The sequence below is a fragment of the Gekko japonicus genome, unplaced genomic scaffold, assembly GCF_001447785.1.
Source record: "Gekko japonicus isolate JY-2015 unplaced genomic scaffold, Gekko_japonicus_V1.1 scaffold175, whole genome shotgun sequence".
Taxonomy (NCBI): domain Eukaryota; kingdom Metazoa; phylum Chordata; class Lepidosauria; order Squamata; family Gekkonidae; genus Gekko; species Gekko japonicus.
The window spans coordinates 234,682-252,049 of NW_015166425.1; the positions used below are offsets into that span (position 1 = coordinate 234,682).

Below are 17,368 nucleotides of genomic sequence, written 5' to 3' on the forward strand. Positions count from 1 at the left end.
GGCGTAGCAATACACGTACTTCGTCGCCGCCTCCTCCTCCTCCTCCTCCTCCTCCTCCTCCTCCAGGGCTACTGGTTGGCCACCGTGCGGACCAATGTGTCGGACTAGACGGACAGTTCATCTGCCCTAGCAGGCCCACACATATATTCTGCTGAACAAATTCTGAGGTAGCCCCTTCTCAGTTAGGAGGGCTACCTTCATCTGAAGGCCCCCCCCCAATTCTGCAGGAGCTCGAAGCAAACTGGCAGGGTCGTGTCTGTTGCTAAACCACCAGCCTGCATCCTTCAGTGACCCCGAGAGGCGAGTCTTTGTATTAAAGGAATAGCCGCAGCCTTGAGATGGAGGGATGCCCTCCAACGTTGTTCTGCTGTGTAATGAAATTAACGGCGCGATCCTAAATTGAGTCATTCCCATCTAAGCCTATTGAAATGGATGGGCTTCGGCTGGAGTAACGTTCCGTTGGATTACACTGTAAGCAGTGTTCCCTCTAAGCTGAGTTAGGGTGAGCTGGCTCACAGTTTTTCAGCCTCCGGCTCACACATTTTTGTCTTAGCTCAGGAAGGATGGGGTTCCAGAGCAAACTAATTTATGCAGTACCCAAATCGCCCACTCACAACTTTAATGCCAGCAGCTCACAAAGTAGAATTTTTGCTCACAAGACTCCACAGCTTAGAGGGAACATTGTGACCTCTGATCCCCGGGCACGGGAATGTGGGGTTTTAAAATGTTCTCTCTTGTCCTCTGCCAAAGACCAGTGTTGTTGTTCTTGACCAGCAGGGCGCGCCCCCGCTTTAGCGCTTCAGCGGCTGCCAGAGTTGGGTCGTCAGCCTATGACGGCTTTTCCAGAGTAAGAAGGATGCTGGTTTTCACATGAACACACAGGAAGCCACCTTATACCAAGTCAGACCCTGAGTCCATCAAGGTCAGTGTCGTCTACGCAGACCGGCAGCCGCTTCCTTGGTTCTCAGGCAGAGGTCTTTCCCGTCACCTGCTCCCCGGTCCTTTTAACGGGAGGCTGAACCTGGGACCTCCTGCGTGCCAAGCAGACGCTCTGTCACAGAGCCATGACACCCTCCCTTATGAACACATCCAGCTGCCTTGGGCAGAATCAGACCCTCGGTCCATCAAGGTGACTGTTGTCTACTCAGACTGGCAGCGGCTCTCCAGGGTCTCGGGCCGAGGTCTTTCCTGTCACCTGCTGCCTGGTCCCTTTAACTGGAGATGCCAAGGATTGAATGTTACGGCTGTTCGAAACCCACCGCGGTCGGGGTGAGCTCCCGGCCCACGTCCCAGCTCCCGTCCACCCAGCGGTTCGAAAGCATCATAAATGCAAGTAGATAAAGTGGGTACCTGCCCTAGGTGGCAGGGGGCACCCCTCCTCCTTGTGAGGTAAAGGGTTCAGCGGCGGCAACAATGGCGGCAGAGCAGTTCCTGGCGACCCGGTGGAGCAACATCGGAGTCGGAACCCAGAGAAAGTGGAGCCTTGGAGTGCGTGGTGACGTGCGGCGCAGCGCGGCGGAGCCACCTGTGGACAGTAGCCGGAACTGCAGCCAACACAGAGCCATGCGCCAAGACGAGACCTGCCGGAAGAAGCTGCTCGGGGAAGATGGGCTCCAGAAAGGGCACCAGGACGCCAATATCTGAAGCCGCGGAAGGAAGCCGGATGACAACTAGCCCGGGGTGCTGGTAGGCAGTCACCACCCTGTAGACAATGTGGCCCTAGTCAGGTTAATTGATTGGTTAGAACCACTATGTAAACCGCTCAGAGACCCTTCGGGGTCAGGGCGGTATATAAGCCGAAGGTATAAATAAATAAATAAATAAATAAATGTGGGCCCTTCCTGCATGCCTAGTGGAAGCTCTACCACTGAGCCACGGCCCCTCTCTAAAACTCAGGTAGACCAAATCGGACTATTGATCCCTCAAGGTCAGCATTGTCTACTCTGAGCAGAACTGGCTCTAGGTTCCAGAGGAGAGGTCTTCCCCATTGCCTGCTGCTAGATCTTTTAATTGGAGATGACGGGGATTGAACCTGGGACCTTCTGCACGGAAAGCAGGGGCTCTTTCACTGAGCCACGGCCACCTCCTCATCTTCCCTCTCCTTCCATCTTCCACCGCCTGTGTCCTTTCCCCTAAAACTTTGCCCCTCCATCCCTAGAAAATGGGAATTACACTCTGCACATGCTCACAACCTTTTTCTTTTATTAATCTCCATATCCCAAGGCTGCGGTTCAGGATTCCAGGGAAGCCCTCGGTTGCCTTTCCGTCCTAGGGACCAAGGCATTGCGATGACGCAGGGAAGCGGGAGGGGGAAATTGTTGTTTGGGGAAGGGTGTGTGTGTGTGTGTATCGAGACACATCTCCGGTTGGCTAGCGCCGCCCCTGGTTTTTCACAAGCACTTGAGGAGGAAGGTGTTGCAGGCGGATCCGCGGGGGCAGTCGCACAGCTTGCCGATACGGGCGCCTTTCTTCACGGCACACAGGTCGCCGAAGGAGCACTGCGAGGAAAAGCGGAGTATCAGGATCAGCAAATCTTTCATAGAATCACAGAGTTGGAAGGGGCCACACAGGCCAACTAGTCCAACCCCCTGTTCAGTGCAGGATCAGTTTAGAGCATCCCTGACCAGTGTTTGTCCAGCCGCTGCTTCAAGACTGCCAGGGTGGGGGAGCTCACCACCTCCCAGTGCAACTGATTCCACTCTTGCACAACTCTTACTGTGAAAAAGTTTTTCCTAATATCGAGCTGGTACCTTCCTGCCCTTCATTTAAACCTTGCGAGTCCTCTTCTCTGTGGCCAACAGGCACAGCTCCCTGCCCTCCTCCAAGCGACAGCCCTTCAGAGACTTCAAGAGAGCCATCCTGTCCCCCCTCGACCTCCTCCAAACTGAACATCCCCAAGTCCCTCAGCCTTTCCTCCCAGGGCTTCTTGGTCTCCAGGCCCCTGATCATCCTCATCAGTCTCCTCTGCACCCCACTCTATTCTGCCGACATCCTTTCGGAAGTGAGGCCTCCAGAATGGCACACAAGACTCTCCAGGTGTGGCCTGACCCATGCAGTGTACAGGATTCAGGAGGGGCCCCTCCCAACACTCAATCAACCAGTCAGCTGGCCGATATCTGGCATTTGCCAGGCAGCTGCCTGCCCTGACTATCCTAACCTCTCTCAGTTCTGGGCTACGTCTCTGTTTCTAATAGTAGAAAAGAGCAAGAGTCCAGCAGCACCTCGAAGACTAACAAAAGTTTTGGCAGGGAGGAGCTTTCGTGAGTCACTGCTGACTTCTCCAGGCACAGCTGTATCTGAAGAAGTGAGCGGTGACTCAAGAAGACTCACGTACCCCGCCACAAATTTTCTTAGTCTTCAAGGTGCTCCTGGACTCTTGCTCTTTTCTACTTCTACAGACAGACTCACACGGCAACCCATCTTGATCTGTTTAATAGTAGGTAGGAGGCCCGTTGCCCAGATAGTGAGGGTTTCTTAGTCAATGGATTGTCTGCCTTTCAACCAATAAGAAGAACAGAATGAGCGGAGAGACCTCTGTAGGAAACCACAAAAGGGGGGTAAAGACAGACAGGTATACTTCAAACTAGATGTGAATACATACAGTGGAGTGTAATCAGTTAAAACAGTCCCTATATCAGGGATCATTTCGGGGGGGAACGCGGGGGAATGCAGTTCCCCCGGGTGAGGTGCAGGGGGGCGGGGGCACATGATGAAGCCCTGCCCCCTGCTTCCGGCCGCCCCGCTTCCAGCCCTCATTCAGCCAGGAGGAGGCAGGAGAAGAGGGAGGGTAAGTTGCTTCCTCCCTGCCTCTCCCCACCCCTGCCTGCCTGGGGCCAGGGAGGGCCTTGGCGGGGCTTCCTCGCACTCCCACTGGCCTTGCAGGTCCACCGCCAGGCCCCTGATGTCAGGGGGTGTGGCATATGCTAATGAGTTATGCTAATGAGTTCCCCTAGCTCTTTTTCTACGAAATGACCCCTGCCCTATATACACTGCATGATACAGTGAAATATGACCATTAATGTATAACAATTCAGTGCTTGACACAGAGCCAGTTTGGTGTCGTAGTTAAGTCCACGGACTCTAACCTGGGAGAACTGGGTTTGATTCCCCACTCCTCCACTTGCAGCTGCTGGATGACCTTGGGCAAGCCAAAGTTCTGATAAGAGCTGTTCATGAAAGAAGAGCAGTTTCTGTCAAGAGCTCTCTCAGCCCCACCTCCCTCACAGGGTGTCCGTTTGGGGCAAGTGATGCTCTGTCTTCGTGGTGCTTGGGGGGGCCAACAGTGGGAGGGCTTCTAATGTCCTGGCCCCACTGGTGGACCTCCTGATGGCACCTGGTATTTCTGGCCACTGTGTGACACAGAGTGTTGGACTGGATGGGCCTTTGGCCTGATCCAACATCGACGTCTCTTATGTTCTTATGTTATGGGTAGGGGAAGGGAAAGGGGTTTGTAAGCTGCTCTGAGACTCCTTTGGGTAGTGAAGGGCAGGGTATAAATCCAATCTCCTCCTCCTCCTCTTCCTCTTCTTCTTCTGTATAATGATTACAAAAAGTGTAGCAATTGACGAACTGAGACACTGTTTTCGATCTCTTCTTCAGACTTGTTTCTGTTACAGTGCCATTTCAGAATGGCCGAGTACAGTTGTTGTAGACTGTGTTTTTTATATCAGCCAATCATAGAAAAGACAAAGAAGAAGACTTGGTTGTTATACCCCACTTCTTTCTACCCTAAGGAGTCCCAGAGCGGCTTATAGTCGCCTTCCCTTCCTCTCCCCGCAACAGGCACCTTAAGAGGCAGGTGGGGCTGAGAGTTTGGGAGAGAACTAGGACAGACCCAAGGTCACCCAGCAGGCTTCATGTGGAGGAGTGGGGAATTGAACCCGACTCTCCAGGTTAGAGTCCACTGCTCTTAACCGCTGTACCATGTTGTAGACATTTAAATCATGTATCTGAGATCCAATTTCTCATATACAGTCGTGATGTTCTTCCATATACAGCTCTGATGACAAAGAGGCCAGATGCATTTTCCAGTGGGACTGTAACAGACACAACTCTGAAGAAGATATTGAAATGGTGTCTTAATTAGCCGGCAGACCGTCAATTGTTACACTTTACTAATGGTCATGCTTTACTGTATCATCCACTGAATGTTCATACTTCAGTGGTCATACTTCACTGTGTTGTTGTTCAGTCGCACAGTCGAGTCCGACTCTTCGCGACCCCATGGACCAGATCCCGCCAGGCCCTCCGGTCCTCCGCCGCCCTCTGAAGCCTGCTCAACTTCATGCTCGTTGCATCTATGACACTGTCCAACCATCTCATCCTTTGCCGTCCCCGTCTTCTTTGACCTTCAATCTTTCCCAGCATCAGGGTCTTCTCCAGTGAGTGCTCCCTTCTCATTGGGTGGCCAAAGTATTTGAGCTTCAGTTTCATTATCTGGCCTTCCGGGGAACAGTCAGGGTTGATTTCTTTGAGGATTGACTGATTTGTTCTTCTTGCAGTCCAAGGGACTCTCAAGAGTCTTCTCCAGCACCATAGTTCAAAAGAATCTATTCTTTAGCGCTCGGCCTTCCTTATAGTCCAACTCTCGCAGCCCTACATGACTACTGGGAATACCATTGCTTTGACCATTCGGACTTTTGTTGGCAGGGTGATGTCTCTACTTTTTATCATGCTGTTTAGGTTCGCCATCGCTTTCCTCCCAAGGAGCAGGCGTCTTTTAATTTCATGGCTGCTGTCACAGTCTTCTTCACTGTACTTCACTGTATCAAGCACTATATATAGGGACCGTTCTCACTAATTTCACTGTACTGTTTGCACTGTATATATTAACATTTGGTTTGTACACAAGTGTATCTGCCTTTTCCCCTTTCATGTGGCCTCTGGTACTCAGTACCTTTTGTGGTTGCCTTTCAACCCGTTACAGAACTCCATGTCCATTTTGCCCGGAGCTCAACATCTGTGCCTCATAGAGATACAGAAGAAAGTTAATTTGTAAGATAAGTTTAAACGTTATTGGTTGGAAGAAATCCCATTGGTTATTCTGCACACACCTGGGCTTTCCCCTGGTGCAAGGAGTGGTCTATCTTATTCTCTCTCTGACAGTAACACACCGGCACCAAAGTAGCCCTAATAACCTGGTGTTCATTTGTAGCACCGTTGTTTTAAAAATATGACTCTGAGCAACAAATCAAACAAATGTGTAGCCAACTAATCTATTACAGTTGTAATACTAGTGTTTGTCGTCCAAACATTGCTCTAAAGTTTGTGCACCATTGCAGATATTATTAAAACAGCCCTGTAAGGTAAGTAAATGTCTCCCCGTTACAGGTGGGTGGAAGTGTGTGTGTGTGGGGGGGGGGAGTGGCAGTCCAGTGAGGTTACATAGACATAGGAAGTTGCCCTAGATCAAGTCACACCATTGGTCCATCTGACTGACTGTCATTTCCTCTGGCTGGCAGCCACCCTCCAGGGTCCCAGGTAAAGAGGCTTTCCCCCCCAATAGTTGCAAACTTTTGATAACCAGTAGACTTTAACATCCAAAGCATCAGTTCTATGACTGCCCTCTCCGATCAGCCTACGTTCAAAGCCTCTGCTTGGCATGCAGAAGGTCGCAGGTTCAATCCCCAGTTAAAAGGACCAGGCAGTAGGTGATACGAAAGACCTCCACCCGAGACCCTGGAGAGCTGCTGCCAGTCTGAGTAGGGGTTGCAGCTCAGTGGCAGAACTCCTGCTTTACACGCAGGAGGTCCCAGGTACAATCCCTGGCATCTCCAGTTAAGAAGGACCAAGCGGTAGACGATGAGAAGGACCTCTACCCAAGACCCTGAAGAGCCGCTGCTAGTCTATGACTGCGATGGACCAAGGGTCTGGTTCAGTATAGGGCAGCCCCATATGTGAAATAAGCCGGTGATCACGCTTACTGGAGCGTAGAATACTTCCCTGCGGCACAAATGCTCCCCGCCCCACCTCTGCCTCCACCCTCGGCTTCATCTCCCCCCACCCCATCAGCCGCTCTTCAATCGACTCGCTTACCTTGGGGACTAGGTTGAACTTCTTTTCCCACGTGGAGACTGTCTTGTGCTGGAGCTTCTCCAGCACGTTCTGCAGTTCTTCCAACTGGATTGGAGAGAGGAATGGAAGTCTCCCGGATTAGTTAGCCAGGAAAGTAGTCCTGCCAGCCCCCCAATCTGCCTCGTGCTGGCTGTGAGCTTTGCCCCATGTGGTAGGAAGGGGCAGCATGTCTGCTAGCCATTCTTTACTTACTGGCTTCATGTACAGTCCGTCTTTCTCATAGAGGCTCAAGGTTCATTACGGAATTATCCAAACACTGCTATGGCACCTGGTATAGAATGTGGAACACGCAGTGCAGCACAGCTGAATCGTGCCATTTAAAAACCACGAAATAAAAACTCACCATTAGGGAACAATAAATTGAGGGCAGCAGAGTGTGTACCAAGAAAAAGTTATAACACTAGGCTATACAACAGAAGAATAGTGAAATGCAGTTACAGTACATCTAGGTAGGGAAGGCAACATGGTATAGCCCAGTCTTGGAAGCTAAGCCAAGCAGGTACTTAGGATGGGGGACCACCAAGGAAGGCTCTGCGGAGGAAGGCAAAGGCAGCTCTGTTTCTCACTTGCCTTGAAAGCCCCTTCCTGGGGTCGTTATATGTTGGAAGCTAAGCAGGGCCGGTAATTGGATGAGAGACCACTAAAGGAGGCTCTGCGGAGGAAGGCAGTGGCAAACCACCTCTGCTTCTCACTTGCCTTGAAAGCCCCTTGCTGGGGTCGTTATACGTTGGAAGCTAAGCAGGGTTGGTACTTGGATGAGAGACCACTAAGGAAGGCTCTGCAGAGGAAGGCAGTGGCAAACCACCTCTGCTTCTCACTTGCCTTGAAAGCCCCTTGCCAGGGTCGTTATATGTTGGAAGCTAAGCAGGGTCAGTCCTTGGATGAGAGACCACCAAGGAAGGCTCTATAGAGGAAGGCAATGGCAAACCACCTCTGCTTCTCACTTGCCTTGAAAGCCGCTTGCCAGGGTCGTTATGTGTTGGAAGCTAAGCAGGGTTGGTACTTGGATGAGAGACCACCAAGGAAGGCTCTGCAGAGGAAGGTAATGGCCAACCACCTCTGCTGCTCGCTTGCCTTGAAAGCCCCTTCCTGGGGTCATTATAGGCTGGAAGCTAAGCAAGGTTGGTACTTAGATGGGAGGCCACCAAGGAAGGCTCTGCAGAAGAAAGAAATGGCCAGCCACCTCTGTCTCTCACTTGCCTTGAAAGCCCCTTGCCAGGGTCGTTATATGTTGGAAGCTAAGCAGGACTGGAACTTTGATGAGGGGCCACCAAGGAAGGCTCTGCAGAGGAAGGCAGTGGCCATCCACCCCTGCTTCTCACTCACTTTGAAAGCCCCTTGCTGGGGTCACCATAAGTCGGCTGCAATGTGACGGCATTTTACATAGGTAGGCTTCTAATTAAGGATCTCATCTTTTAACACTAGTCTGGAAACTGTTATTTTAAGCTCTCAGTGTTCTTTTTATGTGGCTTATTTTGTCAGCTGTGACTTTATGCCACTTTACACCCATACAATAGATCCAATAAACAATGCAATATGAAAGGGAAAAAACATAAGAACATAAGAGAAGCGAATGCTGGATCAGGCCAATGGCCCACGCAGTCCAATGCTCTGTGTCACACAGTGGCTAAAACACCAGGTGCCATCAGGAGGTCCACCAGTGGGGCCAGGGCACTAGAAGCCCCCACACACACTGTTGCCTCCCCCCCAAGCACCAAGAATGCAGTGCATCACTTGCCCCAGACCGAGAGTTCCTGCCTGAAATTTTCAAAGGGAATTAATTACAACCGTATTCCTTTCATATGAGAAATTTGTGCACTGGTCTTTCCTTCCTGACAGAGCGACTCCTCAGTGGAACAGGCTTCCTCGGGAGGTGGCGGGCTCTCCTTTTTTTGAAGGTTTTCAAACAGAGGCTGGATGGCCACCTTGACAGCCATGCTGGTTCTGTGAACTTGGGGAGATTGAGAAAGGAGAGCAGGAAGGCTTGCCTCAGGGCTTAGTTTTCATGGCCCTTTCTGACACGCCCAGGGAAATGCTGATCACCACTTTGGGGTCAGGGAGCAATTTTCTCCAGGCCAGTTTGGCCAGGGATCCTGGAGGTTTTTTGTCATCTTCTGGGTATGGAGCAGGGGTCACTGGGTGTGCGTGGAGGTATTGGTGAATTTCCTGCATTGGGCAGGGGGTTGGACAAGATGACCCTGGTGGTCCTTTCCAACTCTAGGATTCTATGATTCTTGTCCACAGCAACAGGGCGACTAGATTTACCCAGCCAAGGAGCCAGTTTGGTGTAGTGGTTAAGTGTGCGGACTCTAATCTGGGAGAACCGGGTTTGATTCCCCCACTCCTCCACTTGCACCTGCTGATGTGACCTTGGGTCAGTCACAACCTCTGGCACAGCTGTTCCTGAAAGAGCAGTTTGTGTCAGAGTTCTCTCAGCCCCACCTACCTCACAGGGTGTCTGTTGTGGGGAGGGGAAGGGAAAGGAGTTTGTAAGCCGCTCTGAGACTCCAAGTGAAGGGCGGGATATAAATCCAATCTCTTCTTCTTCTTCTTCTTCTTTGGCTGTGTTTCCTGTTTTGTCCCGCTGTGCCAGTGTTGACAGGCTGCTTTTGAAATAGCGATGCTTCAAAAGCAGCTGGTGGTAGGACACGCAGTCTGACAGTTGTTCAGTGGGACAAAAATCCCTCTCTGTAAACAGCGGCTTGGCTACTGCGGACGGGTTCTGGTCACGGTGCTGCTTCCCCTGTAGCGCAAAGAGGGCTCCGTGCTCTTCCGGGGCGGCGGCGGGGGGAGGAGTATCATTAGTAAAAATGGACCTGTGGCAGCCAACCCACAATGTCCATCGAGTCCCTTTGAAAACCCACCGCTCAATAAAATGCTCTCAAACGATGAAATAGCAATCAAAATAATCTCTTTATTTCATTTTCAATCCCTTCAACCGTAGCTTGGTGGGATTAGGGATAAAAGGAAAACCGAGCAAATCAGGGTTAAAAAACCTACGCAAGAAATCTAGCGACAGCTTCCGGCCAGCCCCCGTCATTTGCAAAGAACAGTTTCAGAGTAATATAATTACCAGGGCACTGAGCCTGAATATCAGAGTTGACACGAGATCCCAATCACGCCTAGATTCAATAAAGGAAGAACAGTGTAAGAGCACATGGTCTCTATTGGTCCGGACGCACAGGAACAATTTCTTTCAATCCAGGGAATACCTTTATTCGATTGTTGGGAGTGAATTACATCTTGCCAAAAGAATCAGCGGTAAAGTCTTGGTGTCGGAGAGTCTCATTGAGGTCTAGGTTTATTTTGTAGGCGACGATCCTGTGAGGTAGGCCAGTGTCGTGGAGATGGGAAGCAGAAAGGGAGAGAGATGATTGCCCCTTGTTGACTTGTTGGCTACAGGGGCAGGGGTACTTGGAGCCCCAACTCCACACTATTGCTTGAATTGTTACTTATGCGTCACTTTTCTTATCTGTGCTGGCCCCAAGCAACGAATATCATCCTCCCTTCCCCCTCCTCACAACAGACCTGCGAGGCAGGTTGAAAAAGAGCATGTGACCGGCCCAAGGTCACCCAGTGAGCTTCCGTGGCAAAGTGGGGATTCGAACCCGGCTCTCCCAGATCCCAGTCTGACACTGTAACCGCTACACCACGCCGGTTCTCATGCCTTTCTTTACTCTGTCTGAGTATCTTTGTTTACCTTCTGTCATTCTTTAAGGCTGCAAGCCTAAGATCACTAATAATAACAACAATTATCATATGGCATTGTGTGTCGTATAACCAGGAGATCTTAAGACTGTCTGGCAGGCAGCAGTTCTAGCTCTTTAGCATTACGCACCACTAGGTGGCAAGCTAGACTGGTTCTTTTAGGCAAGAGATGTTTCAGGGAGGTGGCTTGCGATTGCCTGTCTCTGCATCACGGCCACTAAGCCGAGTGAGTGTGAGCCAGCTCACAGTTTCTTAGCCTCCGGCTCACACATTCTTGTCTCCGCTCAGGAAGGGACGGCCCCAGAGCAAACCAATTTATGCAGGAGCCAAATCGCTCGCTCACAGCTGTAATGCCCGTAGCTCACAAAGTAGAATTTTTGGCTCACAGGACTCCACAGCTTAGAGGGAGTATTGCTCATGACTCTGGTATTCCTTGGAGGTCACCAATGTTCCCTCTAAGCTGAGTTCGTGTGAGCTGGCTCGCAGTTTTTTAGCCTCCGGCTCACACATTTTCGTCTTAGCTCAGGAAGGGATGGCTCCGGAGCAAACTAATTTATGCAGTCGCCAAATGGCTCGCTCACAGCTTTAATGCTCACAAAGTAGAATTTTTGCTCACAAGACTCCACAGCTTAGAGGGAGCATTGGAGGTCACCCATACAAATACTAGCCACGCCCAGCCCTGCTTCGCTCATGAGATCTGGCGAGATTGGGCCAGCCTGGGCTACTCGGTCAGGGCTCTCTTTTAAACAGACCTCTTTAGGCTGGCTTCCTCCATATCTGCCAATTGCACATTCAGGTTGTTAGATTCCAGGTGGGGTCGCCGTGGTGGCCTGAAGCGACAGAGCAAAGGTTGACTCCAGTGGCACCTCTGAGACCAACAAAGCTTTATCCGGGGCATACGCTTTTGCAGACATAAGCTTTCTGTGTGCAGGCACACTTCAGGTACATTCGGGTTGCATGCAGTGTTCCCGCTAAGCTGAGTTAGTGTGAGCCAGCTCACAGTTGTTTAGCCTCCAGCTCACACCTTTTTGTCTCGGCTCAGGACGGATGGCTCCAGAGAGAACTGATTGATGCAGTAGCCAAATGGCTTGCTCACAACTTTAATGCCAGGAGCTCACAAAGCAGAATTTTTGCTCACAAGACTCCACAGCTTAGAGGGAACATTGGTTGCATGAGCTTGGCAGCGAGGTGTATTTGTCTGAGTGTCTCTGCTGAAAAGCTCACTGGGTGACCGTGAGCCAAATGCTTTTTCTTAGCCTAGCCTGCTTCACAGGGTTATTCTGGGGATTAAAGGGGAAATCGGCATTATGTTGGACTACAAGAAGTGAGAGAGAAGAGGAGACTGGATTTATACCCCGCCCTTTACTCGGAGTCTCAGAGCGGCTTACAGTCTCCTCCCCTTCCCTTCCCCACAACAGACAGCCTGGGAGGTAGGTGGGGCTGAGAGAGCTCTTTTGAGGACTGCTCCTGAGAGAACAGTTCCGAGAGAACTTGTGACTGACCCAAGGTCACACCAGCAGCTGCATGTGGAGGAGTGGGGAATCAAACCCGGTTCTCCCAGATTAGAATCTGGGCTCCTAACCACTACACCAAACTGGCCGTCATAAGAAACCAGGGCTGAGATTATCCCCAATGCCAGAGCATGATTTATTTAGAGAAATATTATGCTGCCTCTCCAGGAAACAACCTTATAAAACAAAAACTGTTAAAAAATATTAGTTAACATCCGTCATTAAAAGCCCAGCCCAGCATAAAAGCAGAAACCCTAGAAACAGACCACTGAGAGCTTAAAGGAACAGTTTCCAGACTTGTGTTAAAAGATCAGATCCTTAAATAAAAGCCTACCTATGTAAAGTGTCATCAGGTTGCAACAGACTTATGTTGACTCCAGTCTTTCAAGGCAAGTGAGAAGCAGAGGTGGTTGGCCATTGCCTTCCTCTACAGAGCCTTCCTTGGTGGTCCCTCATCAAAGTACCAATCTTCTTTAGCTTCCAACATATAATGACCCCAGCCAGGGGCTTTCAAGGCAAGTGAGAGGCAGAGGTGGCTGGCCATTGCCTTTCTCTGCAGAGCCTTCCTTGGTGGTCCCTCATCAAAGTTCCAGTCCTGCTTAGCTTCCAACATATAATGACCCCAGGAAGGGGCTTTCATGGCAAGTGAGAAGCAGAGGGGGTTGGCCGTTGCCTTCCTCTGCAGAGCCTTCCTTGGTGGTCTCTCATCAAAGTACCAATCTTGTTTAGCTTCCAACATATAATGACCCCAGCCAGGGGCTTTCAAGGCAAGGGAGAAGCAGAGGTGGCTGGCCATTGCCTTCCTCTGCAGAGCCTTCCTTGGTGGTCCCTCATCAAAGTTCCAGTCCTGCTTAGCTTCCAACATATAACGACCCCAGGAAGGGGCTTTCAAGGCAAGTGAGAGGCAGAGGTGGTTTGCCATTGCCTTCCTCTGCAGAGCCTTCCTTGGTGGTCTTCCATCCAAGCACCAACCCTGCTTAGCTTCTGAGATCTGACGAGACGGGGCTGTACCATGCTGCCTTCCCGCCCCATGAAAAGCCAAGGGGAACAGAAGCGTTTTGGCCGGGGGCCTGTAAGGGAGCAACGCAGGCACCAGGCAAGCCGGAAGGGGAAGGGTGCGCCAAAGGTGAGGTGCCACCACCGAAAGAGCCTTTCCTCTGCTTGCCACCCACCTCGCTTCTGGAGGCAGGGGCACGAAAGGCAGAGCCTGTGAGACAGAACTTAGCTGGCAGGGCAGCACTCTGTGGGAGGAGGCGATGATTCAGGTACCCAGTTTGGTGTTGTGGTTAGGAGCACAGAGCGCAGGTTCTGATCTGGGAGAGCTGGGTTTGATTCCCCGCTCCTCCACATGCAGCTGTTGGTGTGGCCTTGGTTCAGTCACAAGTTTTCTCAGAGCTGTTCCCTCAAGGGAAGTCTTTGAAAGAGCTCTCTCAGCCCCACCCGCCTCACAGGGTGTCTGTTGCGGTGAGGGGAAGGGGAAAGGAGATTGTAAGCCGCTCTGAGACGCCTTCGGCTACTGAAGGGCGGGGTATAAATCCAATCTTTCCTCTCTCTCCTCCTCTCTTCAGGTGCCAAGCCATTTAGGGCTTTAAAAGTAAGAGCCAGCACTTTGCATTGTGCCCGGAAACTAATGGGCTGCCCGTTTGGATCTTTCAGTGCCAGAGTGATACAAGTCCCCCGTATCCCGCCCTTGACTGTAGTCTGGCTGCTTCGTTGTGGACGAGCTGAAATTTCCAGACCATTTTCAAAGGCAGAACCGCACAGAGGCTGGGAGAGGTTAGCTCATCCGGAGTTACCCGGCTGGCTTCATGTCTGAGTTGAATTTGGCTTTCTTCTGGCCGGGCTCCAGAAGATCACTTACTGAATTCTGTTATCATCAATCTGGCAAAACAGCCCCCCCCCCCCCCCACCCCAGACCCCAGTCCTTCAAGCAGACACGAGGCCCATTTCCCTAAGTAGAATCAAACGGCTCGAGTGACAGAGTCCTCGCTTCGCGCGCCAAAGGTCCTGGGTTCAATCCCCGGCTCCTCCAGTTAGAGAAGAGGCTGTCGAGCCGCGAACCCGTCAGTTCAATTGAAAATAAAATAAAGGACAAAAGTCACGTCTGAGAGCTTCACGAGCCACAAGGGATCATTACCAGGCTGGATGGGGCAAGGCTTTCATTCAGTAGGTCAGCTTTAAATGTTCACCGCCTGTTATGTCTGCTGGAAGAATGTTGAAAGGGAAACAGCTCTCAGTAAGCTAACTTGCGTGTGCCTTTAGGGTCTGACCCAAAGCAGTGTGAATCCGCAATTCGGCATGGCGTCGGAGAGGCACCCATCCCCATCGACTGTGCAACGCCTCATGGATCAGGTAAATTTATTGCCCCCTATTTATGTTGCCCCCAGATGACACGGGAAGCCACCTTATACGGAATCAAACCCTCAAGGTCTGTCTTGTCTACTCAAGACTGGCAGCAGCTCTCCCAGGTCTCCGGCAGTAGAAGAAGAGATTGGATTTATACCCTGCCCTTCACTACCCAAGGGAGTCTCAGCGTGGCTTACAACCTCCTCTCCCTTCCCCTCCCCACAACAGACATCCTGTGAGGTAGGTGGGGCCGAGAGAGCTCTCTCGAGGACTGCCCTTGAGAGTACAGCTCTGAAATAACTTGTGAATGACCCAAGGTCACGCCAGCAGCTGCAAGTGGAGGCGTGGGGGAATCAAACCCGGTTCTCCCAGATTAGAGTCTGCGCTCCTAGCCACTACACCAAACTGGCTCTCTCAAACTGGTAGACAGCTACTACCTAATCCTTTAACCGGAGATGCCAAGGATAGAACCTGGGTCCTTCCGCACGCCAAGCAGATGCTCTGCCACTGAGCCACAGCTCCTACTCAGACTGGCAGCAACTCTCCAGGTTCCTGGGCAGTGGAGTCTGACATCATCTACTCTCTGGTCCTTTTAACTAGGGGTGCCAGGGATTGAACCTGGGACCTCCTGCATGCCAGGCAGACGCTCTACCCTGCCCATTGCCTGCCTGCCTGGGCACCTGCCCTCTCTCCAAGAGTGGCATCGCCGACAGGGCTGGCCTTGTGCCACATTGCCCCTCTCTAATGGGATGCCATCTCCCGGGGGCCGTAGGCATGGCTAAAGTTGGTCAGGGTCCGACGCCAGAGGACCGACGCACCCGCGTTTACTCACCAGCTCCTTCTCGTGCTTGGAGGCAAACTCCTGGGGCGAGCGGGCAGCCACGTCGAACCCTCCGTGAGCCGCCCAAAGCAGTAGAAAGAGCAGGACCACGGAGCCCAAATGGGACCCGCTCATGGTGGCCGGCATTGCAGAGAGCCAAGGGGAGAGAGCACGAGGGAGACCAACCGGGAGCTGTCCTTGGTGCTGAAGGATGAGTCCCTGAATCCCGCCTGCCTCCAGCTTAGCAGAACAGAATCAACCTGCCAGCGTCCCGCCCAGCCCGCGTGCTGTGGGAGGGGAGGGGACTCTCGGCTGTAAAGAGTAAAACAAAAAAACCCAGCCCTGGGGTACGTGCCGGCAGGGGGTGGAGGCAGACAGGTCCGGGCACAGGGCTGGGAGCAAGAGAGTCAGCGAGCGCCCGGGGTGCTTTTTGCGAGTGGGCTGCCGCGGGTCGAATATTTATGAGCGGTCGGCTCCACGATGGCCATTTGGCAAAGAGGAGGAGAGGCAGGGAACGGAGCAGGGAGACTCATCCATCATCTCGGGCAAGAGCCGGCGGCTGCCCGGGGCAAAAACTCCCTGGAAATTCTCTCTCCATCTCTGTCCAATAAGTCCTGCACTAAACATTGATCGCGGTCTCTCTCGATCTAATTACAGACGGCATTTGCTTATTGCATGGATTAATCATTCCTGCAGGGCGTTTCAGTGCTCAAGAAGCACTTGGGCACGCTAAGTTCGTGTAGCCCTTCTGTGGTCCTGGGTCTTTTGATCTGCCCCCCCCCCCCCGTGGGAGAGATTCTGCAGGGAAGTACGCTGGCCTGATCCACACTGAAATTAAGGGAGCTGTTGATAAGGAGCTAAGGTCCCAATCCCACGTGCAGCTGCCTGATACAAGATCAGACCCTCGGTCCATCAAAGTCGGTATTGTCTATTCAGGCCGGCAGGGTCTCAGGCGGAGGTCTTTCCCATGATCTACTGTCTGGTCCATTTAACTGGGGATGCCGGGGATTGAACCTGGGACATCCTGCGTGCCCAGCAGAGGCTCTTCCACTGAGCCACAGCCCCTCTCCTTATCCTGAATCAGACTCAGGCTGGCAGCTGTTCTCCAGGGTCTCAGGTGGAGGTCTTCCCCATCACCTGCTTCCTGATCCCTTTCACTGGAAGTGCTGGGGATTGAACCTGGGACCTTCTGCATGCCAAACAGAGGCTCTGCCTTTGAGCCACACCCCCTCGCATTCATGTGGATGGAGCTTCTGCTGGAGAATTTCTGTCTAGCTCCTGCCCATGTGCAAAGTGCTGTCTGCCTTTCTCCTCACCCCTGTCTTCTCTTCTTATTTCCTTCCTTTCTGATGTACACCAAAGTCACTTAAGGGTTTGGTGCTATGGTCCTGTACGTCTCGTTAACTTTTTCAGATCTCCCAGCCCCACTTACCTCACAGTGTGTCTGTTGTGGGGAGAGGAAGGGAAGGTGATGGTAAACCCTCTGAGACTCCTTTGGGTGCTGAAGGGTGGGGTATAAAACCGACTCTTCTTCTACCTCTACTATCCATGGTGATTAAAGGGAACCTCCATATTTAGAGGCACTAAACCTCTGAATCCCAGTACCAGGAGGCAACTTCAGGGGAAGGCCTCGGCCTCTCTGCCCTCTTGTTGGCCCTCCAGAGGAACTGGTTGAGGCCACTGTGTGAGACAGGATGCTGGACTAGATGGACCCTCACTGGTCTGATCCAGCAGGGCTCTTCTGATGTTCTTAGGAGGGGAAGGCCTCGGCCTCTCTGCCCTCTTGTTGGCCCTCCAGAGGAACTGGTTGAGGCCACTGTGTGAGGCAGGATGCTGGACTAGATGGACCCTCACTGGTCTGACCCAGCAGGGCTCTTCTGATGTTCTTATGAGGGGAAGGCCTCGGCCT

At 52.0% G+C, this 17,368-nt stretch overlaps 1 protein-coding gene across 1 annotated transcript; it reads right to left on the minus strand.

Moving 5' to 3' along the window:
- Positions 1-2,298: 2,298 nt before the first annotated feature.
- LOC107110899 (cocaine- and amphetamine-regulated transcript protein-like) lies at positions 2,299-15,714 on the minus strand. Its single transcript, XM_015411741.1, has 3 exons — positions 15,472-15,714; positions 7,036-7,119; positions 2,299-2,498 (listed from the first exon to the last, which is right to left on the minus strand). Exons 1-3 carry the CDS (start codon positions 15,604-15,606, stop codon positions 2,391-2,393), a joined length of 327 nt encoding a protein of 108 aa, XP_015267227.1. The 5' UTR covers positions 15,607-15,714; the 3' UTR covers positions 2,299-2,390.
- Between the last annotated feature and the right edge of the window lie 1,654 nt (positions 15,715-17,368).

Bases quoted from the DNA above. Each gene is read 5' to 3' on its own strand.
- LOC107110899 (XM_015411741.1), bottom strand. From the start codon at position 15,606: ATGCCGGCCACCATGAGCGGGTCCCATTTGGGCTCCGTGGTCCTGCTC. The intron at 7,120-15,471 runs GTGAGTAAACGC...TCTCCAATCCAG, and splicing joins CCAAGCACGAGAAGGAGCTG to TTGGAAGAACTGCAGAACGT. The intron at 2,499-7,035 runs GTAAGCGAGTCG...TTTTCCTCGCAG, and splicing joins AGTTCAACCTAGTCCCCAAG to TGCTCCTTCGGCGACCTGTG.